This window comes from Neovison vison, chromosome 6, assembly GCF_020171115.1.
Source record: "Neovison vison isolate M4711 chromosome 6, ASM_NN_V1, whole genome shotgun sequence".
NCBI lineage: Eukaryota > Metazoa > Chordata > Mammalia > Carnivora > Mustelidae > Neogale > Neogale vison.
This window is the reverse complement of record NC_058096.1, coordinates 46,987,984-47,013,867: the sequence shown is the minus strand read 5'-3', so window position 1 is coordinate 47,013,867 and position 25,884 is coordinate 46,987,984. Positions and strand designations below refer to the sequence as shown.

The 25,884-nt window shown below is 40.9% G+C and overlaps 1 protein-coding gene across 4 annotated transcripts in view; it reads right to left on the bottom strand.

Moving 5' to 3' along the window:
• The window catches only part of ST3GAL6 (ST3 beta-galactoside alpha-2,3-sialyltransferase 6), a 59,011-nt gene that overhangs the window by 23,709 nt on the left and 9,418 nt on the right, over window positions 1–25,884 (bottom strand). For 2 of the 4 annotated variants that reach the window (XM_044251198.1, XM_044251200.1), the window contains exons 2-3: window positions 15,623–15,821; window positions 2,118–2,217 (exon numbers count right to left, since the gene is read on the bottom strand). In XM_044251198.1, the coding sequence (XP_044107133.1) occupies window positions 2,118–2,206 (89 nt within the window). In that variant the 5' untranslated portion in view covers window positions 2,207–2,217; window positions 15,623–15,821. Of the gene's footprint in view, window positions 1–1,084; window positions 1,200–2,117; window positions 2,218–15,622; window positions 15,822–25,884 lie in introns of those variants that run through there. The other 2 variants (XM_044251201.1, XM_044251202.1) reach the window with 2 other exon arrangements.

Sequence of the window (25,884 nt, the reverse complement as noted above, 5' to 3'; positions counted from 1 at the left end):
ATTTAGCCAGCTTCATTACTGCTTAACAGAAGAACATGTTAATGGGGCACTTGGGTGGCTCAGTGGGTTAAAGCCTCTGCCTTCAGCTCCGGTCATGATCTAGGGTCCTGGGATCGAGCCCCACATCGGACTCTCTGCTCACTAGGGAGCCTGCTTCCCCATCTCTCTCTCTGCCTGCTTCTCTACCTACTTGTGATCTCTGTCTGTCAAAAAATAAATAAATAAAATAAAATAAAAATTAAAAAAGACCCATATCCTTAAAAAAAAGAAGAACATGTTAATGATCAATGATGTGAGGAACTCATCTTAAAAAACTAATCCAATTTCTTCTATAATCACAGGACTGAAACTAAAAGAATTGGTCTCAATTTTCAATTTTTTTGTTAAAAAATTCCGCATAGTTGGAACTGCGAGGTTTCTAAACTGCGAAGCTAATGAAGTCCTTATCAGAAAAAGATCTTTGGTGAATACCACAAATGACAAGAATCCCTTGATTTATATGTAAGGAAGGCATGTAAATATGGTGGACCAGGACATTAGACCATAAAAACAAAATTATATTCAGAGGACAAAATGGACTATAAGCTATTACTTGGTTTCTAAGGTTATTCAAACAGAAGACCTTTTAGGAGATTGTGAAGACAAACTTTGAGTGGCTTTAAAAGGGAAGCTGTCTTAAATAATTCTTAAGGAATCAAGTTCACAGCACAAAACCCACCTGAGGTAATTTCCCACGGTACTTTATGTGACTGGAGTGAGTGTGTTACCTTAAGCGTGTCATAAACACTCCTCAAACCCTGAGGACAAAAGACTGTGTAGAATTCAGATTCTTTATATTGTCTTCCTTATCATTCCCCTTGTGACACACAATAGGATTTGTAGGGAAGTAGCCATCTGGTAAACTCCTTGCTTTCTCTTCTGTTCTGTCTTCCGTTACTAAGTGTGGGACAGAGATAAGATGTGGCAAAGATGGAAGGAGAGATCCCCATGGTATAACCCTCTTGTAGTGTGTAATAAACCCTCTAAGTCCTCTAGCTCAGTATTTAAGTCCAAAGCCTAGAAACTTAGGTCCAAACCTACCCACCTGGCATTGGGTTTTTCCAGGGACCATCTGCCTAACTTCCTTCCGTGAAGAGCATTACAATAATTTTTCAATCAACCAGTGGTGAAATAAATTCAGAAGCATCAATATTTTTTATCTAGTAGCAAAACAAAACAAAACAAAACCCAGAAATGTGATCTAGGATCTCCTACTGAAAAACTGGCAAAGAGTAGTGACAGTTTAAGACAGGAAATTACCATGTGATTTATTTTGATATCATATACAACCATCCACTCAGGATTTAAAGGTCATCAAAACTTTATTCCTAGCCAAAGGACTGACAATAGGGAAAATGATTAAAAGCTTATTTAATACGTTTTTCTTTGCAATAAAATTACCTGTGCCTCTTCCAAGTTTTATATGTGACATTTAAAGTCAACACGGTTTCATAATGTACACCTATATTCACCAAATATTTTTAAACAAGAGAACCATATGTAGTGTCTATATTTTAATCAGTAATTTCTTATTTTAGGCTCAACAGTCAAATACCACTGAGTCCAAAAATTATTCCATCAATTCAAGGAGATGAAATATATACGGAATCAACATCACTGCTTCACTGAAAAGTCAATAAAAAGAAGTGCTATTTTATCAGTTTTTAAACTGTAAGAGTACAACATGGGAGACACTGGAATGGTAAAACTCCAGCTTATAATGGGAAGCTATTAGAAAAGGTTCAAAATGTTAAAGAGGTTGTTTTTTGTTTGTTTGTTTTATAGGTCCCTCTAGTATCATTTGTGTGTCTCTGTGAAAGCCTAGTTTGGGAATTATTTTTAAAGAGCAAAAATAATGGGATACCCTGGGTGGCTCACTCAGTCAGTTAAGCAACTGACTTCTGGTTTCAACTCGGGTCATGATCTCAGGGTCGTGAGATCGAGCCCCGCATCAGGCTCTTGTTAAGCACAGCGTCTGCTTGAGATTCTCTCCCTCTGACCGTCCACCGACTCCGCTCTCTCTCTCAAATAAATAAATTCCTTAAAAAAAAATTATAAAGAGCCAAACTAAAACTTACCAATAGACGTTTGTTCCCCATAATATACAATGCAGCACATAATAGAGAAAGACAGCACTCAGGAATATGGCCACAAGGTACCCTCTCATGGCTGGCCCACCTGAAACACAGAAATGAAGTCCAGAGAAAAGGCAGTGTTATTTGTTCTATAGATGGGTTCATGCAAAGGCTCAAATACAAGATCAGTGAACAAACACAGAGGGAAAGGAGAAGTAAATGATGTAGGGCTCTTATTTTTGGAAATATTCACTAAATTTGCAGAAAGGGAACATTTTTTTTTCTCTCTCTCTCCTCAGCCTCTTTAGACAATACAACATAGCAGGACAACAAACAGCACCACTGTCTCAAAGCTAGTGGCTTCCATACTACTTTCTCATGTCAGAGAAGAAAAAAACTCATTCAGAACAGAATTTTACACATATATTCCATATCCAAAACTTGTTTTGAGAAACGTTAAAAAAAAAAAATCTTTCATTCTCTCCATAGAAAGTGAATGTATGCCTTAAGATGTAAACAAACACTGCATTTCTTCACTGCTCAAAATGATTTTCAAAGCGATACATTGTAATTTTTTTTAAAGATTTTATTTATTTATTTGACAGACAGAGATCACAAGTAGGCAGAGAGAGAGAGCGGGGAAGCAAGCTCCCTGCCGAGCAGACAGCCCAATGTGGGGCTCGATCCCAGGACCCTGGGATCATGACCTGAACCAAAGGCAGAGGCTTTAACCCACTGAGCCACCAAGGCACCCCCTCTACATTGTAATTTTTACAGGTCCTTTGTTTAACTTTTAAATACTGGGAAGGGGCCCTGGGTGGCTCAGTCGGTTAAGTGTCCGACTCTCGATTTTGACTGAGGTCGTGACCTCAGGGTCTTGAGCTGGAGTTGGGCTCTGGGTATGGAGTCTGCTTAGGATTTTCTCTCTCTCTCCCACAGCCCCCTTCTTCCCTCCCTCTTAAAAAACAAACAAACAAACAAAAAACAAAAAAGTCATTTTATAAAAACTAAGAAAAAAATCTACTAAAAAGGATTTCCTACATCTCCAATTTTTACAGACTTTTAAGTATACCCATTTGATTTTTCAATATCATAGCACAGGTAAATTTAGCTAATTTCTTACTTGTTTTTGCACTACATAGACAATTTGGTCCATTATACATTTATAGATGGATAAATATCCACCTGGACAATATCCATCTGGACACTATCCTCTCTAGAGTATCATTTTAAAGACCCTTTATAGGACATATACATTTTTAAAAACCTAACCATATTTAGTTCTCACTTTTGCTTCCTAGGAATGAGTAAGTTTTCACTTCCACGTGCAATTCAATGCAAAAGACAATACATCGTATGGTTCTTATAATAGATTTCCCAATGCTTGTGATTTGAAACAAGTAGGCCATCTCTTTGCCTCTCTTATCAAGTTTCTGGTTCATCTGGGCAATTACACATGCCACTCCCCCCATTCCTGTTCTTATCTGTTAACCTCAATCATGCCAAGGCAGGGTAGACATCATGAGTCTGAGGAGATACATTTCTAAATAATATCATGCTGTCTCCCTTTTAACAGTAAAATAAGACCAAATGAAAACCTTAAAATAAAGCACTCCTTTGTCTTCATACGAGACTATAATAAACAGGATCTGAGCTTTCCTTGATAAGGTGGGTCATCTTAACAAATGTCATAATTGTGCCAGGCTTCTCTGGAACCAGGAAGGGTGTGGGGACTGTCACTAAGCAGTCTTCATGCAGTGGAGATGGCTGGCTTCCCCTCCCTTGCTGTCTGTCAGCTGTGGCTTCTTACTGCCATCACACCCATGTGCCATTATTAAAAGTTAGTTAGAAATGCCTATGTAAGGAGAAAGCAAATAGAGGCGGTAAATGAGCTAGCTTGACACATCTCCCTTAGTATACATAATTCCCCTTGAAAAGTCAACACTGCTTAGCAATCAGAAGACATGACTCATGGCCCAGCTCCACTTAACTCTGGGGGGTGCCTAGTTAAATCAGCTGACCTCTTCCAACCCGAGTATCCTCACCTGTTTACAAGGGAGAGCACACAACCTACCTCTTGGACCTATTAGGTAGATGACCCCAAATGATGGCTGTCTCACACAACCTAGGGCACAAAATACACGCTGAATAAGTCTGTGTATTTCACTGCTGTTGGTTTCCTAAACTCAAGTTTGCCGTGCTCTTTTTCTAAGTTGTAATATGCACGGGTTTTGAGAAAGCCAAAGTGAGCCTTGGTCTCTCCTGATGCAGCCTACGCTGCATTCTCACTAGCTTACCAGGAAAAGGTAGTTGCGTGTGGTTTTGGCAGAAAACCCACTTCCTCTGATGGCAAAGGGAGTAAGGCATGTAAGGAACATCTAGATCTGCTGCTCCCATCCACTCAGCCCTGCACATCTCTCTCCACTTTGTTTTGTCTTCCTCAGCCATTTATAATATATGCTATCTTGATGTACTATGGCTTTGTTTTCTTTTTTAAATCGCCTTAAATTCTTCATGGTAAAAAGCAAGAAATAAGTTGCAGGATTATTATTCGTAGGTTTAAAAAAAAAAAAAGGTATGGTTCTATGTTTCTTAAGAAATACTTGGTAAAATCCAAGTGATGGAGAGAATTAAGGTTTGGGATTATCGGTAAAAATCTAAGACAGTGAGGCCTTTGGATGTCAGCTGCATCGCTGAAATGGCTAACTGAAGAATGGAAGAGAAGTTAGCTAGCCCAGAGCCTGGCCCTTATACTTGTTCAGCAAATGTTAGCTTTCCTTCCTCCCCTCGTACTGGGTGCCCTGAGAAAGGTCAAGGAACTGGGGTCCATACAGGGGAGACCTGATCATATTAAGTCCTGACCAAAGGCCATGAGCAACGCTTCATGATGACAAGATACAGGCCTATCAGTGCTCACAGGGGACTGAAGTGGACTTGGCTTGTCTCATCCCTCTGAATGATGTGACCTCAGCAAAATGCTCCCCTCCACCACACAGGTATTACCCAAACATGGATAGAGGATAAATATAAAAGACTCCAGAGAACACAATGGGATTATTTATATATCTTGTGACTCCCTTGAAAATACACTGTAATTAATCCCCTTTTGTTGTACAAGCTGATGGTGGCGGACATCTGGGGTGTTTGGCAACTCTGGGAGTTTTGGAATCCACCAGATACACTTGAACGGGAACAGTTTTAAATTACTCAAGACTGTCCTGGAAGGTATTTTACCACGGGCCAATACAGTCACAAAACAATCTGCCTAAATGCTCAGATATTTAAGGCTCCACCAACAATAACATCATTTATGCAAACACCCAATGTGGATGCAACTTACCAGTATCAGCAAACTTCTAAAAACCTATTTACATGTAAGATAAAACCGCAGATGAAGACTGTGAGAAAGAACTCAGTATTTACAATTCGACTTGCTCATCTCTTCCCCAAAAATGCATTCTTCAGGAAATTCATATATTATTTTACAAAGCACAGAAGTATGAGAGCGAGATTTTCTTTTTCATTCACTAATAACGTTCTTTTTTTTAATTCCTTTTTCCTTTTAAAGATTAAAATGAACCTACTCTTGAAGAGCCATTGTATACACCAGCTGAGAAAATTTTAGAAAGCTTAGACTCTCTCTTGTATTTCAGGGGCAATTCAAAGCATATTCAAGTTGCAAAGCAGACTGGGCCAGCCCAGATAACCTTGTGATACACATGTATAGTTCCTCTGCAGGCTCGTAGGAAAAAAACCTTCAGTAACAAACAGATTCTCTAATTATAATTCTATAAATGGAATGACCATTTTGCTTTGAACTAATATTTCAAAAGAAAACCAGAATTTAACATAGAGTGCCTGCTTTAAGGGGAAGGGGGGGTGGGGGAAAGCCCAGTAGAGCTTCCATTACAGAAACAAACAAGTTTCAAGATCTTGACACAAAACATGACAGACCCAGCTTCTTGGCTGCAGCTGTTCCAAAAACCAGGGTGCCGATAACATTCTTTACAAAATTTAAGTTATAAAGCAATTATTTATCTCAGGTGTGGGTACAAGCCATCACGGGGAGAACAGGAATCATTGGCAAAGATCAACTATTTCTTCTCAAATTATAATATATCGATCTATGAATACTCTCCATATGTCAAAGTGAGCTCCATCTTGGGCAACGGTTTTCCCTTCTCTTTAATAATAAAAGTGTGTCTCATATGGAGCTTTAAAGTTCATAAAATGCTCTTATGTCCCTCACTTCACTTAAGGCTCAAGACAAGCTTGATAGGCAGGGACGTATGATCTTCCTGGTGAATGAGGAAACTGGAAGTCTCTGAGACTGAGTTGCCCTAGGTCACACAGCTTGAAAGACAGAAATAGACTGAAGGTCTAACCATTTCTTCCTCGTAGTTATATTCCTGGTGTCATCCTGTCTCTCAAGACAAAAGGCGTGAGTGCGGGGAGCCCAAAAGATAGTTCTAACCTATAACTTCCTGACAATATTCGTTTGGCAGCTAGAGTTCCGGAGGAGTAAATTCAGATCTCTGTGAAAGGGAAAGGGCTCCAGGGCAGCGTGCCCCCACATGATGTAGCAGGTCCAAGGGTCAGCACCCGATGGGGGCTTGGTAATGTAAGGGCCTATTCAGCCAGAGCAGCCCCACCCCGGTTGAAGTGCCATTTTTTTAGAAAACTTAAATTGACTCTGCACCACCACCATCCCCCACCCCCGCCCAGGGGAATTTACTTAAAAACAAGTCCGGGGAAACCAGTCCCAGGTAACAAAGTCCAAATACAAGGGTGGGTCAGGCCAGGTGGAGGTATTCAACCAGTGGGGGCGCATACCGTCTCCTAGCTACCAAGGAGTACGGGCCCCGCCCTTTGGGCACCTTTTGGGCGCCAATTCTGAACTAGGTGATAGGCTGGTTCAAATGTCTACTAGGGTAAATTGTAACTCAGTTGGTCACCTAGCATGACTGTGCGGCTTTCTCTGTGTGTTACAATTTCACTGGCCACCTGTGTGTGGCCAGGCCCAACCACATGGCCTTTGCTCTATAGAAGTTAGTCTGGAAAGCAGGGAGGGGCGGCCTGGACCGGTCTGTTTGACGGTCGGTTTGATTCTTGATGCTTGGCGCGAAATAAAGCTTTGCTTGACTTTAGCTTTGTATCAGTCTCGCTCCTTTAATCACGGACCCATTATTGGGGTACCCATTTTGGGGGGACCCAACAGGTAACAGTCACATTCCTGAGTTCCTACGGGACTGGAATCTCTGGAGCTCAGACATGTACCCTGAAACAAGCACCCTCCAAAACCATTCTTAGGCATACCACAGTTTGAGAATCATTGCCATTGTAAATGCAAGAGAACAGAGGGAAAAAAATAGGAGTTTACTGAAATCCAGAGACCATGACAGATTTTATGGTAGTCATCCGGAGGAGACTCTGAGCTCCCTAAGGGCAAGACAGTACATCTATCATTGCATTTTCAGCATTTCTAATACCTGTCACACAGACGATAAGTAGATAGCTGTTGAATGTAGTTACACATTCCGTAATTAGATGCTTTGCATTTTTTCTTTTTACCAGAAATGCCTAGCATGTGGCAAAAGCGCCATGGATAATGACTGATCAGAATCATTAAGATAGGAGCGTTCAGCATCACGCGCCAAGACAAGTGACAAATGCTCTTGGTGATTTATCTCCTGTAATCTCACAGCCACCCCGTGAAGGGAATAGTAAACTTACAGCTCCCATTTTATGGATAAGGAAACTGAAGTCCTGACAGGAACAGTTAACTTTCCTGAGCGGACAAATAACAGACCCAGAACTCCAACCCTTTTCTATCTGACGGGAGCCCATGCGTTGTACGCCTCTCTCCTGATGTGAGCTTTCATAAATGCGTGCATCTTTCTGACACCAGACGAAGCACTACAAAACACTTGTCTCATTTGCCTATCCTACCAGCTCCTTACGCAGTATACATTCCAGGGATTGAGGAAATCAAGAGGAAGGTTACAATCACAAAGTGGGCAGAAGCAAAACCCTATGACTCCCAATCTTGCCCTTCCCAACTCATTCTGCTGGATTTCAGGAAACCCATTATTCCTTGTCTTCCATGGTTCTGTTGAGTGCCCTATGGCAGTGATTCTCAAACTCGACTGACTACCGGGAGAAGCAAACAGGGAGAAGCAAACAGGAGAGCCTTTGGTTCAATGCACATTCCTGAGCCTCAGGGCAAGCTTGATGGCATTACTTAAAAGGGCAAACAAACCAATGGATCCTATGGAATGACACTTGAAAGTGGTCAGATTTTTATTTTTGGACTCTCCTCAGGCCTTCTCAAATCAAAAGGAGTTTGTTTTACCGACATCCAGCTAGAACAAAGCATGTTCAACAACAGCTCTGGAATAACTGTCCTATTCACCAAGCACAAAAGCCCTGTGGGTATCTCAGCATCCTACAACATGAAGGAAGAAACACTCTTCGTGTTCGCTCTTCTAGACACTGAGCACACAGACCCAGCCTGCCTGGCCTCTCTGTGACACTTCCACCACACCTGGGGGAGATGCTTCCTAACGCCCCTCCTGTCTGTAGGCTCAGGTCCACCCAGGCTCTGAGACTGATCCCAGCCCCAAGGAAAGGGAGCCTGAGGAGCCCTGGAGTGGCACCTCCACAGTTTGGTCAGGTTCTAGCAGATTCCCCATGGACCTTCACCGTCTCCTTCACCAGGCCTGAAATGCCGGCAGCTCACTGGAGGACATCCTTGTTTGGCGAAGTCTGAAGACATTCTTCTTTCTCACCCCAGCGGCTCTGCAGCGAAACTTCCAGTTTTTTAGTCACTTGTATCTGAACCATGTCCCCATCCACTCCGTCCCCCAGGGCCCCTGCTGCCTCCGTGAGGACAGTGACCACTCTTCCACTCCTCGGTCTGGGCTTGCACACCACGCACTGCTGCTCAACGGTCTTGCCCAATAACCTGCACCTTTGTGCGTATTGGACAAGAACGGCCCTCCTGGCCCTTCACCCCTGCCATGTGGGCACAATACCTTGGCATGGGCAGGATTTCAGTCACAACTCTCCCCTCGGGCAGGGGCCCCTGTTCCTGGCAGGTGGCCCGGCTGGCAGCCAGCGCCCATTCAGCCCTCCGGGAGTTCCTTCTCCACACAGCTCTCCACCAGTCCTCGGCTCACACTGACACACGCGAGACTGTGTGAACTTGGCCAGCAGATCAGACACGCTGCCCGGCTTCCTCTTTGTACTGATTGCTCGGTTCTGACTATGCTGTCATCACATGTCCCTGTGAGGAGTAGCTCCAGCTCTAGCCACGTAGTAATGTCTCGATTTTTTGGTTCAGCCCCAAAGGTCCTAGCCTAAGCCTCCTAGACCTGGCCATGTCCATATAGCCCGAGCCTCAACACAGACACACAGGACCCCGCAGTGACCCACAGAAAGGGCTCAGTCCTCTTTAACGCATTTGCCACCTCTTTTTTTAAGGATGGTCCTTATTACTAACTGGAAGACCCAAATGTACCTGGTAGCCTCTTATCATACAAAGGACCGTTACCCTTTGGTGCTGGCGATCATGTGTAAATAACAGCCCAGTTGATTAAGTTACTCACCAAATGCCCAACAGTGCACTAAGCCCTTTTCACACATGATGATGAAAGCAAGTATATTATCATCTCCATGCTAGAGATGCTTAATTACCACAACAGAGGCTAGAATTCAAACTCGGATCTGAGTTTAACTGTACATTATGGAAAACTTTTAAATTGTACATATGGGAAACTATAATCACGGTTTTTTTTTTTTAACTATTACATCATCAACTTTATATTCACATAACACCCTTTTTAAAATAAAAAAGGGAATGATACACATTAAATATAGGCATTTATTAAAATACACTTAGAAACACAGTATGAAAAATGTTTACTTTATAATTAAAAAATAAATCTTAAAGACTCAGTACTCTGATTGATGAGATTTCTGCTGGAAGGACCTGATAATTCTCAACAGGCCATAATTAAAGAATAAAGAGTAGCACATACAAAATTACTATGCCCTCTTATACCTGAAAAAGTGAAGTTTAAATCTGAAATGTTGAGTTATTACTGTCTGATACAAATTAAGGGGGGGAAAAATCTGACATTACTGAGTAAATAGAAAGTTTGATATATGCACCACTACCCCCAAAATAACTGTCTAGTTTCAACAAATTGGACCAACTGTATACATTCTGGCTGATTTCTAAATACATAGTTTTTTCTTTCTGCATGGCAAAGGGAAAACATGTACAATTAACTCTCTCTCCCCCTCCCCCAATTCTTCGGCTAATACAGTGATAGGCAGCTAGTTCTCCACACATATGCACACTCTTCTTTCAGTCTGTCCAGAAACCCAGTGCTTTTGCCAGATTTCATCCTTAGCAGATGTAAACAGATCTTTTTACCTAATTAAAGCTAAGCTTTCCCTGCCAAAGCAGATGACCAAATCCTCTCCTGAAAATTGGTTGTGCTTACTGCAAAGAATATAAAAAGGACAGAAATGACTTTTCAGCAGAATTTTGTTTTTTAATAGCACAGTGGGACACACTAAAATCACTCAGCTAATAGCATACTATACTGGATGCTAAAAATAAATGAACTGAAGTTCCTGTTTTCCAAGATCTCTCTCTTCAGACTCAGCTACATTGAAAATACACAAAGAAGCTTTTAAAGGAACTTCTTACATTCCTACGGTTTATTCATATTTTCTGCCAGAGACCCATTTCTTCTCCCAGAGTGGAAATTTTCTCTATTTCCTTATATTAAGACCCAACTCATAAGATAAGCTCCAAGGAATATTATATGTTAACAGGTTAATAACTGTGGCTAAATTTTTTAAATTCACTTTATTGAGATAAAATTTTTATATAACAAAATTCACTTTCAGGTATAGAATTTGATGAGTTTTCACAAATGTATACAGTCATGTAACAACTACTAAAATCATACTAAATATTTCCATCAACCTCCGCCCCCAAGTTCCCATCTTCCTCTTTAAGGCCAACTCCCTGGGCTTTGATCTGTTTACCGAAATACTTTTGCTTTTTCTAGAAGTTCATTTAAATAGAACCATATGATAAGAACCTTATATCTGGCTTATTTTAATTAGTATAAATGCTTTTGAAAAAATTGTCCATGTTGCTTATATCAGGAATCCACTCCTTTTTTACAGTCACGTAGTATTCCATTTTATGACTCTACCACAACTATTTATCAAGTCACCACCTAATAGACATTTAGTTCTTTTCACATTTTTTGTTGTTGTTACTTTCAGCAACAACATTAAACATTCAAGTACAAGTCTTTGAATAAGCATATGTTCTCATGGGTCATACAGTAAATGTATGTTTAATTTTATGTAAAAACTTTATATTGTAGTCTCGTGCCTATTCCTGAACAGATTTGCTTGAATTCCTCAGTTAAAAGGGGGGGGGGGACACAAAAAACTGCTCCTATAACAATTCAAGTTATTGATGCCACTGAATAATACAAATCATTGGCAGAAGTAAGAACTGATACATCTGTTAGTATCAAGAGCTCATCAAGGGTGTGTACTCCCCGAGATGAGTCTGAGAAGGGAACCATTACACTGTTTCTAAATATGACTATCTGTTGAGAGACCTAGAGTAAAATATTTTAGACTCCTGCTGTTCAAAGTGAGGTCCATGGACCAGCAGTATTGCCAACACCTGGGAACCTGGTAGAAATGCAGAACTGCAGCTCCACACCCTTGACCCACTGCATCAAACTGGTGCTTTAACAAGACCCCCAGGTGATATGTGTGTTTGAGAAGTACTGATGGAGACAGTCTGGTAAAGAGAACCTCCAAGGAATATTATATTATTAACAGGTTAATAACTGTGGCTAAATTTTTTAAATTCACTTTAGTGAATTTAGTGAGCCACCCGCAGAGGGTCAGGGCTCTGGGAGATATCCCAAAGGGTTTTTTAGAGGAACCGGAAGCTCACTCTACATTACCTGCTATCTTTGCTGTTTTTTGGACTTGGCCTTTTTAATTTTCCAGAAGAAACCAGTCAGATTCTGTCTGAAATAAGTGGCTTGAGAAGAATTTCCCTCACATTCTAGGGAATATTTGTGGTTGCCTTGTAAATTCCCTCAACATTTTCATTCCTATATCATTTTCGGTCTTCTCCTTCCACTCGCTACCACCATCACCACAATACTCCTGGTATTTTGAGAGGAAATTCTCCTCTCCTATCTACAGGGCACATATTTCATTCTGCATTGCCTAAAATGGTCAACTGCATCACCAGCCAAACCTTTACAACCTCAGGCCCCATTACTATTGTTCACAGCTTGAACCCCGGATTTACAGACCTCAGAGCTGGAAAGAGTTCACGGCATGTTGACAGAGAAAGGTCTTAGGTCACCATATTCTAGAAGAGACAGTCAGGATTTAGAAAAATTTAAAAACTTGCCAAAGGGGATCTCACTCACAAGTAGTAGAGTCCGTGGCACAACAAGACATTTTTATGTGGACTTTCCTCTAGCACAATTCCAGTCTCATGGTAGGGACACGGTAATAATCCACTAGTCTTGGTTTTGTTCCAGTCTTCTCCAACCTTCACATTTTTCAATTCCCAAGCCACCTCCTTCTGGGGGCACTTCACCGCCCTGAGTCTCTCTCCTCTAACTTCTCTGCCTACAATTTCCAGGTCTCCTCCTCCCGGGCGCACATAAATGTGGGCATTCTCAAGGTCTTATCTTAATTAATGCTGGTCCCTAAAGCCACATGAACGTTTCTTCTCAGCTCCTAGCAATGATCTCTAATCTCTCTTGAAACTAGCCCACGTGCTGCACCTGGCACCAAATCCTCAAAGCCCCGCTCTCGTTCTGTCACCCACTCTGCAGGGAAACCATCAGTGGCTTTCCACAATCTGCCAAATAAATGTAAAATCGCTTAGCCTGGCCATGTCGGGCTCCATCTTCTCTTCTTCTCAATACAATTAATTCTTTTCAAGTAGCAGAATAATTAGGTGTTAAGGCAGCCTGCACAGTGATCAGACCCTGGGGGTTTGAGTCTCAGCTCTACATATCTGACCAGTTACAGGACCCTGGGAGGTTGCTTAATCTCTTTATAACTTAGTGTCCTCGGCTATAAGATGGCAATAATACCACCCAACAGAGCTACGTCGTAAATATAAAGCCCTCAGTTAAAAGTCTGGCATGCAGTAAGGACTCTCCTAAACTTGTTCTCATTCTTCTTTTAAAACTCATGAAATATTAACTGCCCACAGACCAAGGTCTTACTAAAAAATGAATTTTGTAACATCTTGGCAAAGACCCTGAAGAACTAATGCCATTGCACTAATAATAGCTTCAGAAAATTAAGCTTCCATTACTAAGCTAGCTATTTCTGCACATTCATTTCAACATTTCAAAGCATCCCTGATAGGAAGACTTATTCATCTGCTTCTGAATAAAAAATGAAAGGGGTTCAAGGTAGAAGTAATCCATCATTAAAACTCATGTCAGAATTAGACCCAATTTCTGGCTCTAGAAGCAACATCTTTTTATGCTTTTCATAATACAACTGTTTTAGTAAAAAAAAACAAACAACTTGGACTTGGAATCCGCGTATTAAATTCATATCTTGAAGCAAGAAATAAAATCAAGAACTCTGGAAATAATTTGAGTGGACAGTTTCATCTTACGCCGTTATGCGATTGAGAAGTATTCAAATATTGCATTCTAGATTTGGAAAGAAAGAGACAATCAGCAATGTCTAACAAGGTAGGGGTGAGGAGCTGAGTATCTCAGCCCTAGAGAATGGGAACAGAAAATGGAACTGCAACAGATGGCAATAAAAATAGTTTCAGCATTCTGAACACTTACATAATAGACCTGTTCTAAATATTCTACATGTTTAATTCCTTTACTCCTCAAAACCACCCCTGAAGAAAGGTACTACTGTCATCCCTACCACACGGGTGATGACACTAAAGCACAAAGAAATTTGAACGTCCTCAAGAATCCCTTCCCCAAGGTAGTAAGTGGCAGGGCTGGAATTAGAGCACAGGCACACACCAGAATCCGCACTTCCATCTGATGCCAGGAGATGTGTAGGGAAAGACAGTTCCAAAAATCACCAAGATGATGATGGCTCAGATTCCAATATATGAAGGTATGTCTGGCAATAAGAAGCCTGCAGATCCAGGTCCACGTCCAGCCTGAGTCCTGCGGTGGTCAAGAGTTCTGCCAGCCCAGGGGCTCAGGACCCTGAAACCACTCATGAGTAATCTCGGTGTGACGAGCTCGAAAGAGCTCGAAAGATTCCCAAGGACCAAAGCCCAAAGCCATTGTACATGTCCAAATCTGCCAGTACCACTAAAGAAAGCACTATGTTGGGGCACCTGGGTGGCTCAGTGGGTTAAAGCCTCTGCCTTCGGCTCAGGTCATGATCTCGGGGTCCTGGGATCGAGCCCCGCATCGGGCTCTCTGCTCAGCGGGGAGCCTGCTTCTTCCTCTCTCTCTGCCTCCCTCTCTGCCTACTTGTGATCTCTATTTGTCAAATAAATAAATAAAATCTTTAAAAAAAAAAAAAAAAAAGAAAGCATTATGTTCTCAGTCAATGGGTGTCCTTCACAAAAACAATTTTCAAACAAAAGAGTAATGTAACAAATTTGCTAGAAGAGTAACTGCTTTCTGATGAGCCTTCACCAACCAGGAAGACGGTTTAGACGAATGGGTAAAACATGGAGCTAATTCCTGATGGACATTTGAGCTCCAGAGCTTTCTCAGAATAAATATATGAAGTGGGGTTTTAAATTTGTACATGGGTTCCAGGAATAGTAAAGAGAATATGCCTATAAATCATATTAAGGTACTTCAATAAGATTATTATTACTTGTAGTATTTAAGGATGGAAAGGAAACTAGAGTTCATTCTATTGAGAAAACAAGGCCCAGAGAGGGCAAGCATCTTGCCCAAGGTTACACAGTTTACAATAGCCGTGATGCACATAACGGTCTGTTTTTAACTTCAGTATTTCAGTTTCTGACTCTTTCCCTTCCATATTGGCTAAGAAGAGTCCCAAAGATGATCTATCCCCATTAAGAAAAATATATATATATATATATATTTAAGGGGCAGCTGGCTTAGCCAGAAGAGCAAGCAACTCCTGAACTTGAGGTCATGAGTTCTAGCCACACAGTGAGTATAGCTATTACATAAATAAATAAATTTTAAAATAATAATCAAAGTATTTACAACTTCCACAGCTCAACTTGGGATATGCTGATCAGTTACTGGTGACATTCAAAGTCTCATGGCCCCTCTGGTCATATGTTGAACTAGTAAGACATATATTAATAGGCATCTAAAAGTCATCTGCTAGATGTAGCAACACTGTATAAGAAACTTCCAAGTGTTCAAACTCCCAACTAAGAAGTCTGAGACAGCAGTAGTGTCTTTTTTTTTTTTTTTTTTTTTTTGACAGCAGTAGTGTCTTACCTGCACTTTTAGGAATCTGTTTCCCAAAGGCGCTCTGCTCCTGAAGGTCACTCTTACTCCTGAAGGTCACTCTGCTCCTGAAGGCAAAGGATGTGGTAAGGGTCCTAGAGGCCCAGGAGCCCACCTGCTAAATTGTCAGAGCTTCTCCACTAGCAACCACCCAAGATAAAGGGTTGGGCTGCTTCTCCACTTGCAAGTGCTGAAAGAAAACACAAAAATAGCATTGCTTAGTACGAATGGGCTTCACCGCTCAAGAAAAACTTTAAGCCATTAAAAAATGTTCAATGAATACATCATCTTAGTAAACTCACTTCTGACCCCTCCCAAAATGCTTGACAGGGTGACGAAATTACCAAAAACAAACAAACAAACAAACAAATCCAAGAACAAAATGGGCAGCATATATTACATTACTATAGCTTGTGACTGGCTATCCACCGGACCCAGCTCAGGCTTCTTGAAAAAAAAAAAATCCAGTTCAATTAATCCAAAACAACCTGGTAATGAAAGAACCATCTGTCTTACTTTTCAGCTTCTCTCCACACATACACACAGCTTTATTGTTAAATGCAGAGGTGATTGCTCTGAAAACCCTCCAAGGAGGAAGGGAAGGGAGACAGGAGAACGAGGAGGAGGTCAAGAAGAATGAAAATATCTAGAAGAAAATGAGGGGAAAGGAAGCATGGAGAAATTACAAGAACAATTTGTTTAAAAATGTGCTGTGGGCTATTTCCTCAAAAAAAAATTTTTTTTTTTGAAAAAAATATCCCAAACTGCTCTTGCTACAGCTTTTCTTACACAAGACTAATCCTGATACAAAAACAAAACAAAAACTGCACGCTCTGTATATGTGGTAGTAGAAAATGTTATTTTAAAAAAAATCCTTAGGAAACAAATATCAAAAAACCAAACCAATAAAAATATGACAAATACTTTACTTAAGCAGTCATTATGAATTCTGATGTCCTACAATAAGGAAATAATTGTGCTTAACTATTATGAAAATCATTAAATACCATGAAACAATATTCAGAATCCACCAAGTAAAGAAGCAAACATTTTAAAAACTGAGAACACGAGGGCGCCTGGGTGGCTCAGTGGGTTAAGCCGCTGCCTTCGGCTCAGGTCATGATCTCAGGGTCCTGGGATCCAGGCCCGCATCGGGCTCTCTGCTCAGCAGGGAGCCTGCTTCCTCCTCTCTCTCTGCCTGCCTCTCTGCCTGCTTGTGATCTCTCTCTGTCAAAGAAATAAATAAAATCTTTAAAAAAAAAAAAAAAACTGAGAACACGAAAATTATTTCTATGTATAAGATGGATGTGTATGTGACACATTACTGAAAGACACTAGAGGAAAACGAAATCCGCTAATGTGTTAAGTCATGGATTACAGGGAATTTTTTTCTTTGAAATTGAAAATTCACAGAGACACAAAAAAATGCTTATTTCCACTTTTGAAATGCAGAAGTTGATGCATTTAGATATTACAAGAAAGGCAAAGTGGTGGTGCTCTCTAGTAGCTATTATTATAATGGAAGTCTCCACTGTGAAGCAGAATTTTGAGCCTAAGGAAATTATGGATAATTATACATTTGTGCCTCAGTTTCATTCTCCTTAAATGCAAAGAAAGTACAGCTCCTGGGTTTCTGTCATCTTCTGCCCACTAGTACTGAAAGTAAAGGAGAAATCACAATTTTGAAGTTGGAAGGGTCCTTTAAAGTTATCTAGTCTGAACACTGGGTAAAGAAACCCCAAAAAGTATCATATCAGGAAGAGCTTGGGGGAGAGGGACTGACTTACACCTGGAGAAACTTAAATCAAGGCAAGAAACAGGATCGTCCAGTTCCTGTTTGAATGACCATCATGAAGAAGAGGGCTTAGCCTGGTTCTGAAGGCTGAGTGGGGTGGGGGGAAAGGAGGGGGCTATTAAGCCAAACCCAGTAAACGTAATATTCAAGGAGTTAGGTTTCAGCTCAGAAAGAGAGAACTTGCTAAAATTTGGGTTGCCTAAAGATAATACAGGAAAGATAACAGGTTACATTATTAGATAATGAGTCACTGGTTACTAAAAATACTCTGTTCTAAAAATCACTTGGGGGCATTTGGACAGCAGCGCTTAACAAACTTAAATGTCCATTGGCATCACCTGAGCATCTTGATAAACTGTAGATTCTGATTAGGTAGGTCTGGGGTGCAGCCTCAGAATCTGCGTTTCTAGCAAGCTGCCCAGTAATGCCAAGGCTGTGAGTCAAGAGTGTCAAGGATATAACTCGACTACCAGCCTTAAAATGTGATTTAAATTCGTGTTCCCCAAAGTGCACAGGATCCTCTAATCGTATGACTTCAAAAGTACTCTCCCACCTTGATCTGGGGGCAGATGATTAATAAATAGCGTAAGTGGTAATTAGCAGGATTTTGTGAGTCCACACATTCAAAATTCAAAGAAAGTCTGTATCCTAGTATCTTGCAGTACCTGCCCCCGTCATGCTTTTGAACAATAATTTTGCACAATTCTAAAGAGGAAATGTTTTACTTCCATTAAAAAAAAATTGGTGATCACACTCCAAGCTCGGCAAATATTTAAAACCAAGCAACCATATTGTAAATATGCATTCAGCATTCAAAAATGCAGTTACTTAATGATTTCCCTCTACAACAGTTAACAGAGAAGTAGAGTGAAAGAAAATACAGCTATAAATTTTTCCCAGTGATCTGTGGTATGAAATCATGTGTCTGCAAAGGTGGGGAAGGGGTAATTCTCCCAAGGCTACAATTTGTGGTCTCCTTTTTCAATGGAGAGCTTTGCATTATTTACCTAGCCCTGAAATTTCACCTCCCTACCATCCATCAGAGTCATAAAAATGCCTTCAGAGTTTTGAAAGTCCCTGTTTCTGGCTCTGCTCCCCTATCTAATAAATCTGGACTTTAATCACTTCAAAATCCTATGTGGTATCTTTCCTGGAGAAATGCACTAATATCTGAACACAGACCTTCCTTAAATTTGGAAGTGTTCTTATGTTTCTCTCCCAGAGTAAATAAACCAACAACTAAAGAGGGAATCCGTTTCCTGCCCTTCTTCTGACTCTGAAAGTCAAAATTGGCTGTTTCAGTTTGCTTAAAGGTTATAAGTAGCATTCCATCCGATTGACAAAAGCCATTTTTTTCAAACTGCTGATTTACTTGTCAGTTAATTCTGAATGAACCTGGCTTATTCTGCTCCTTGGGAAGTATCACCTGTTAATGCCTCTTTTGCTATTTTTAAAAGAAAAAAAGTGAGTTAACATGAGGGCAAGCAATCAGCAATCTTAATAAAATCTTAATAAAATCTTAAGATTAAAGTGTTGAAAATTTTCCTGCTTTCCACAGTACATGAAAATATGTGATGATACTTATATTACTATCCATCAGATGATTATCTAAAGCCAAATTACAAATATGATGCAAATCTTAATTTGGGGTACTTTAAAATATTTTTATAAGTAAACCAATACATGTGATAAGTTATTTTTTTTATGAAATCACATAATCCTAGATTCACTTACTAATACTAGTAGGTTAATCCTTTCGGCAAAGTGAGTCAAATTTATTTCCTCAAAAAATTACCTCCAAAAGTTTCCACCAGCTACAATAACTGTTGATTTAATCAATAGTTTCTCAATGCCTATTCTGTATCAGACATTGTTCTAGGCACTAAAAATAAAGTAGAAAAAGAAAAAAAAAAAAAAAAGATTACCAACCAGGAGAGAGGCAGATATTAATAAGCGGTTCACAAGTAATTATTTAAATTACAGCTGCGGTATGTCCTCGACTGACCCAAGTCAAGGACAGGGAAGCTTCTCTGAAGAATTGGGGGAATTCTCAGAGAACTCCACTGAAGAGTTAACCAGAGAGAGAGAGAAAAATGAAAAACATTCTGGGCAGAGGAAAGTGCATTTGCAAAGATTCTGAGGTGAGAATGAAAACTACACACAGAAGAATCGAGGCTGCTGATAGAACAATGCTGGAAACAGTTAACAGCTGATCTCGGGGAGTGTGTAGCCCTTGCATGAGCTCAAGCTCTCCCCAGGCCTGGCCTGGGCAATGTTATTCAAATTCTACAGCTAGGGACACAGAAGGGCTTCGAAAGGTCTACCTGTCCAAGGTCTCAAACCCGGAAGGTGGCAAGCCAGGGTTTGGTCTGAGTCCTTATTCTGGACCTGTAAGCCGCGAGAACTTCCCAGGAGCAGGTGAATCTGGAACTTTCCTCCCATTCAAGATTTATTCTGTCAACTTTTCGTTTTTCACAGAATGGCATCGTGAATGAGATGTATTAGAATAGCTTTAGTCTCATTCCCAGAGTCTTGATAAATACACAGTTCCTGGTAGGAACCTATTCCGTTAGGAAATGTTACACAGAATTTTTTATTACAAAAATGTTAATAGAAGTCCATATGTCAATATAACAAATGTCCCTGAGCCCATTAACTAAGATAACCATATCTTCTCAGAGATTTTTTATTTTTTTTTTAAGACTTTATTCACTTATTTGACAGAGAGACAGAGACCACAAGCTGGCAGAGAAGCAGGCAGAGAGATGGGGGGAAGCAGGCTCCCTGCCGAGCAGAGAGCCCAATGTGGGGCTCGAAATCAGGACCCTGAGGTCATGACCCAAGCTGAAGGCAGAGGCTTAACCCACTGAGCCACCCAGGTGCCCCCAACTCAGGGACTTTTTAAAAAATGCACATTTATGTGCCCCTCCCTATCTCTGCTCCTCTTCTCCCAGGGACAACCACTATCATGAATTTGATAGAGAGCCAGTCCACTTTTTATTCATAAGCATACGTATGCATGCACTGTACACACACACATTCATAAACATATGATGTTGTTCTAAGTAATGTTTAACATTTACATAACAAATATATAACATTCTGAAATCTGTGTTTTTCACTCTACATTTTAGGTTTTGAGTTTCATCCATACCGATGTGCAGAAAGGTCTGGCTCATTCTTTTCAAGTTCTGTAGAATATTCTATCCACCAAATATATCATAAAGTTATCCATTCCTTACTAACAGACATTCAGGTTGCTTTCAGAGGACTGCTTATCTAAATGCCATTTTGGAGCCAAAAAAAATTTTTTTTCCAATCTAGATAAAATACTTTACTGAGACAGTGAATCTTACAAATTGCTAGAAATACTTTAAAATTGAAATTTCCGGGGCACCTGGGTGGCTCAGTCAGTTAAGCATTTGCCCTCAGTTCAGGTCATGATCTCTGGGTCCTGGAATGGCTTCCTGCTCTGCAGGGGCCTGCTTCTCTCTCTGTTTCCCTCTCCCTCCCTCTGCCCTTCCCCACCGTTCATTCTCTCTCTCTCAAATAAATCAAAAAAATCTTTTAAAAAGATAAAATTGGGGGCGCCTGGGTGGTTCAGTGGGTTAAAGCCTCTGCCTTCGGCTCAGGTCATGATCTCAGGGTCCTGGAATCGAGCCCCGCATCGGGCTCTCTGCTCAGAAGGGAGTCTGCTTCTTCCCTCTCTCTGCCTGTCTCTCTGCCTACTTGTGATCTCTGTCAAATAAATAAATAAAATCTTAAAAAAAAAAAAAAAAGATAAAATTGAAATTTCCCTTTTAAATAGGGGTTTTCTCTAAAGAAAGAAATCTTTGATAATTCAAGTCATATAGAAATACCTAGATAAATAAAATACTATCACTCTCTGAAAAGGGGAAGTTAAGTGTATTTTAAATGGGAAAGTAAATTTCCAGCCAAATTGAATCTATACTAACCCTGTTCAAGACAAAACATAGTAAAGAGCAAGTAGGTGGAGAAAATAGTCTGTATCCTACAACCATTTTCTCTTCTTGGGCACACCACACTGGGCAGAAAAATCAGAGCATTTGAGCAAGCAGATAAACAAAACAAACATTTCTCTGGAATGCTTTGTTCTGTGCTTTGGCCAGAAAATAATCCGAGGTACAACCACACAGAAAGATAACCAAATTTTTCTTTAGAATCAAGGGATTGGCAAGTGCCTACTATGTGCCAGGGTCAATGTTTGATAAAGCAGACAATTTGACAAAGCCATAAAATGATCTTGAAGTTGTTAGACCTATAAACAGTGTGACTAAAAACAATCACTGATTTACATTAATGAAACTTTTTAGCTCAAGGATACTGTAGCAAGTTTTATTATAAAGTGTAAACTGAAATTAACTCTACAAATCTGTGAAGAACCATCTCCGGGACTGCTATGCCTTTAACATTGTTTTCTATAAAAAAAGATTTCTGGGAAAGCCTCCAAAGGCAGATTTTTAAAATACGGGTAACTAATTCACTAATGGCTGCATTCTTCATACTATAAGATAACTTAGTCCAGAAATGCAAAAGGGAATTTGAAGAAGGACATTTGTCTTCAGAAGAAAAGGGAACTCAAGTCTCCTAGCAGATTTCCGAAGAAGTATACAGCATCCCCACGTAGGTAAACAGAAAAAGAAATCTGGGTTTCAAATGAAAGAAGTAGCTCCATCACATTGAGGGTCCCAATGTGTGGCCCCATTTTCGCACAACCAGCCAAATGTTTTAGCACATTCCATAGACAAGCCAAGGAGATATCACTTCTAGATCCCTGGACTCTAGCCCAAGAAATCCTCCTGAGCTTAGGAAAATACTTCCAGGCTTCTAGAGGTGGCCCTGAACCCAATTTAAATTTATCCTACCAGCAGTTCAATAAAATAACTGGCCAAGAGGGAGCAGCTTCATCATCCACTCATCCATCTGTCCATCCGCCACAGGTATTTATTACCCAGATATCCCACAGCACAAGATCTCAGAGTGTAAGGGGTATTTGAGTCAAGAGAGCGAGTCCATACAGTCACACATTTAAACCAAGACAAACATACCAAACATAACCTTTGGCCTCATTCTAACCTCTTACCAAGAGATTCAAAGTGCACATCTTATTAGTTTTCATTGCATAATATGTGTATTGTACAGAATACACGATTAGCCCAAAAGCTACGATTTTTTTCATTCCCCCTCAAAGGGTAAAATAGAAATAGGAATAGTATACACAGTAGGAACTAGAAGCTGAAAGAGACTCAGCATGAGAATAAGGCACCACAAATAGAACAGAAGCCAAAAGTAGGATCACTTAAACCTTTGAAACTTCCCATGTCCAGTCATTTTTTAAAAATGTCCTGAAGACTGCCCCATAGTTAGTAGCAGTATGTAATGACCTCTGAACAGAAAGGAACGGGTATATGCTATGACATACAAAGCTAAGGGAAAGAGAGTTTATGCTAAGAGCATTTAAGTTAAAAGCCACCAGTGAGTCCCTAGGTCCCAAAGCAAGGGTAAAAAAGAAGACCAGAGGAAGTGGCCTGAGTCCATGGAGTCACCCTGGGGACCTTAGAACAGTACGGTCCTTGTGGTTCTCTAACACCAGAAACTCAGCTCAAAAAAAAAAGGTAAGTTGGAAGGCAGACTAAAACTAATTCTTCCCTAAATAAAGTACTCTGTTATCCAATATACTCTTCATAGTTCCTTATTACTTACTAAAGCCCAACCGTTAGCTTTTTTATCTGACTGCTTTTTTAATCTTTTTCAGATGAGAACTGGTCTTTGATATACCTAATGTCAGCAAAATAGCATGCCATACTATTTGAAAATAAAGATTTCACTTAAAGAATAAAGTTGTTTTCCCCCCCAACCCCCATCAAAAAGGATATGGACCAGAGGAACTGGAGAAAACAGGATGGAGGATGTGGCCCCACTCGGGGTGTGGTACGATGGCTAAGGACTCCTCGGCAAAGACCCACTCGGCACTGAGAGAAGGCACAGAGGGCTGATGTGCAGGGCTTTGGTCTGGGGTATGTCAAGAAACCAACCTGGCTCAGTATGAAAGCACTAGTGAAGAAATAAAGAAAAAGCCATATAATGGTAATGAACTCTCCCTATGGGGCACAGCACGGACGCCGGGCAACCAGGAGTAAGACAGAGTGCTCTGTGAGCCAGTCTAGACAGGAGCAGCTCGGATGGGGTGTAGCCAGGGCAATTCGGCCCCGAAGGCCAAGGTGCACTCAGGGGCCGCAGAGACGAGGAGTCGGGCCACCATGCCCACTGCAGACACTCTACATTTGTTTCCCAGGGCTGCAAGCACAAAGTACCACAATAAGGTGGCTTCTGACAACACAAGTTTCTTGTCTTATAGTTCTGGAGGCTAGAAGCCCAAAATCAAGGTGTCTGCAGAGCCAGGCTCCCACTGAAACCTGTAGAGGAGAATCCTTCCTTGCTTCTTTCTAGCTTCTGGGGTTGCTAGCACTCCTGGGCATTTCTCAGGTGCATCATTCGATCCCACGGACCTCACGTGGTGTTACTCTGCGTCTCTGTCTTTGCACACAAGCTGCATCTCACAAGGACACCAAGTCACACGGCTCTAGTAGCCCATCCTACTCCAGCATGACTTCATCTTAACCAACTGCTGCTGAAATGACCCTATTTCCAAATGAGGTCACAACCTAAGATACTCGGATTTAGGACTTCAACATGACCTTTTTGAGGGCCGCAACTCAACCCAGAACACTCTTCCTGAAATGCCCAGTCCTCACCCTCAGCCAGGAGGACTCTGACGCTCTAGAGCTATTTAGAATACCTGGATGTTAATTCAAATTAAAGAGAAACAGAAGAAGGAAAAATTACCGGGGCGCCTGGGTGGCTCAGTGGGTTAAGCCGCTGCCTTCGGCTCAGGTCATGATCTCAGGGTCCTGGGATCGAGCCCCACATCAGGCTGTCTGCTCGGCAGGGAGCCTGCTTCCCTCTCTCTCTCTCTCTCTCTCTCTGCCTGCCTCTCCATCTACTTGTGATTTCTCTCTGTCAAATAAATAAATAAAATCTTAAAAAAAAAAAAAAAAGAAGAAAAAATTACCATACGGCCGAGAAAGTCAGAACAGTGGTTAGGTTGGGGGTGTGGGGAGCGGCAACAGGGTGGGAGCCCACACACACTGCACTCCTGGAGGGCGGCAACACACTAGCTCTTCATCTAGAGGTATATACATGGGTGGGCTCACTGGGAAGAAATGTAGCAAACTACACTTAACGTGGTTTTGTACTCCTCCGTAATACTTAAAAAAAAAAAAAAAATAGAGGAATTGGAGCCGTCCAAGAAACAGAGGTCTTAGCAACCCAAGCAGAGGCTCAAGAGAGGGGCATTGTCTGGGAGAAGCCACCGCCCAAGCGTCAGCCACTTGAAGAGCCAGTTTACCTGAGATGGTCAATTCCTAGGAACAGGTGTGTTACCACAAATGCTCAAGTGATTTACTTCAGATGAGAAAAATGTGAAGGCCGAGGAATACATATATTTGAATTGGCAGATTGGCAACTTCTATAAATGGGTGATAATTAAAAATTCTGTCTGATAAGCAGAGACCCATTATAAGTCCTAAGGATACATTCTCCCCTCAACAGTGCTGGAAACATGTTAGGGCACTTTTTGCTTTGCCCTCTGTTTTCCTACCCTCCTTGCAGACCTCTCCCACACATTCCATTTTCAGGCTAATTACAGTTCAAGTAAGTTCCAGTGTTTTTTCTTTCACATCTCATTCTTCTCTGGGAATTCTAAACTCTTGTGGTTAGGGTGCTCTGGGTCTGATTGCTTAATCTCCAGGCAAGAGAAATCAACACCAAAGGACAGAGTTAAAATGCTGGACACCACTCAGACTTAGCAGAAGACTTATTTTTGGAGTAAAAACACATAGCATCTAATTACAGAAAATGAAGCTATGAACAGAAACACTTGGCTTTCTATTGTGTAAAATGTATAAGAGGGTACCAAAAGTCTCAAGGCTCTGAATTTGTAGTGATCTCTTAACATTTCTCCCTGGATATCTCTGTCCCTATTCTCACATTGCACATAGAATCCCATGCTTCAGAAATCTCAAATGACATTTAATATTTCTAAGTTTGAAATACTTGGGTTATTAAAAATGAGAGCTCTAACATCAATGATACATCACCATTACTAATGCTTCCACCCTTTTCTCATACTCCATGATGTAAAATCCAAGTTCAATGTTAGAAGTAATGTGAAGAATTTGCCTATTATAAATTGCCCATATAGACCTTCATTCTCCAAGTGCATAACCTTTTAGGGAGATCTAAACATACAGGCCATAGGTCTCTGAGTCTGACTGAGCTGACACCTACATTCTCTCCTGTGGCATCTCCTAAAATGCTTGACTTTGAACATTACGGTCTAAAAGCATTAATCTTTGCACAGTTCTTAGTCATTCTC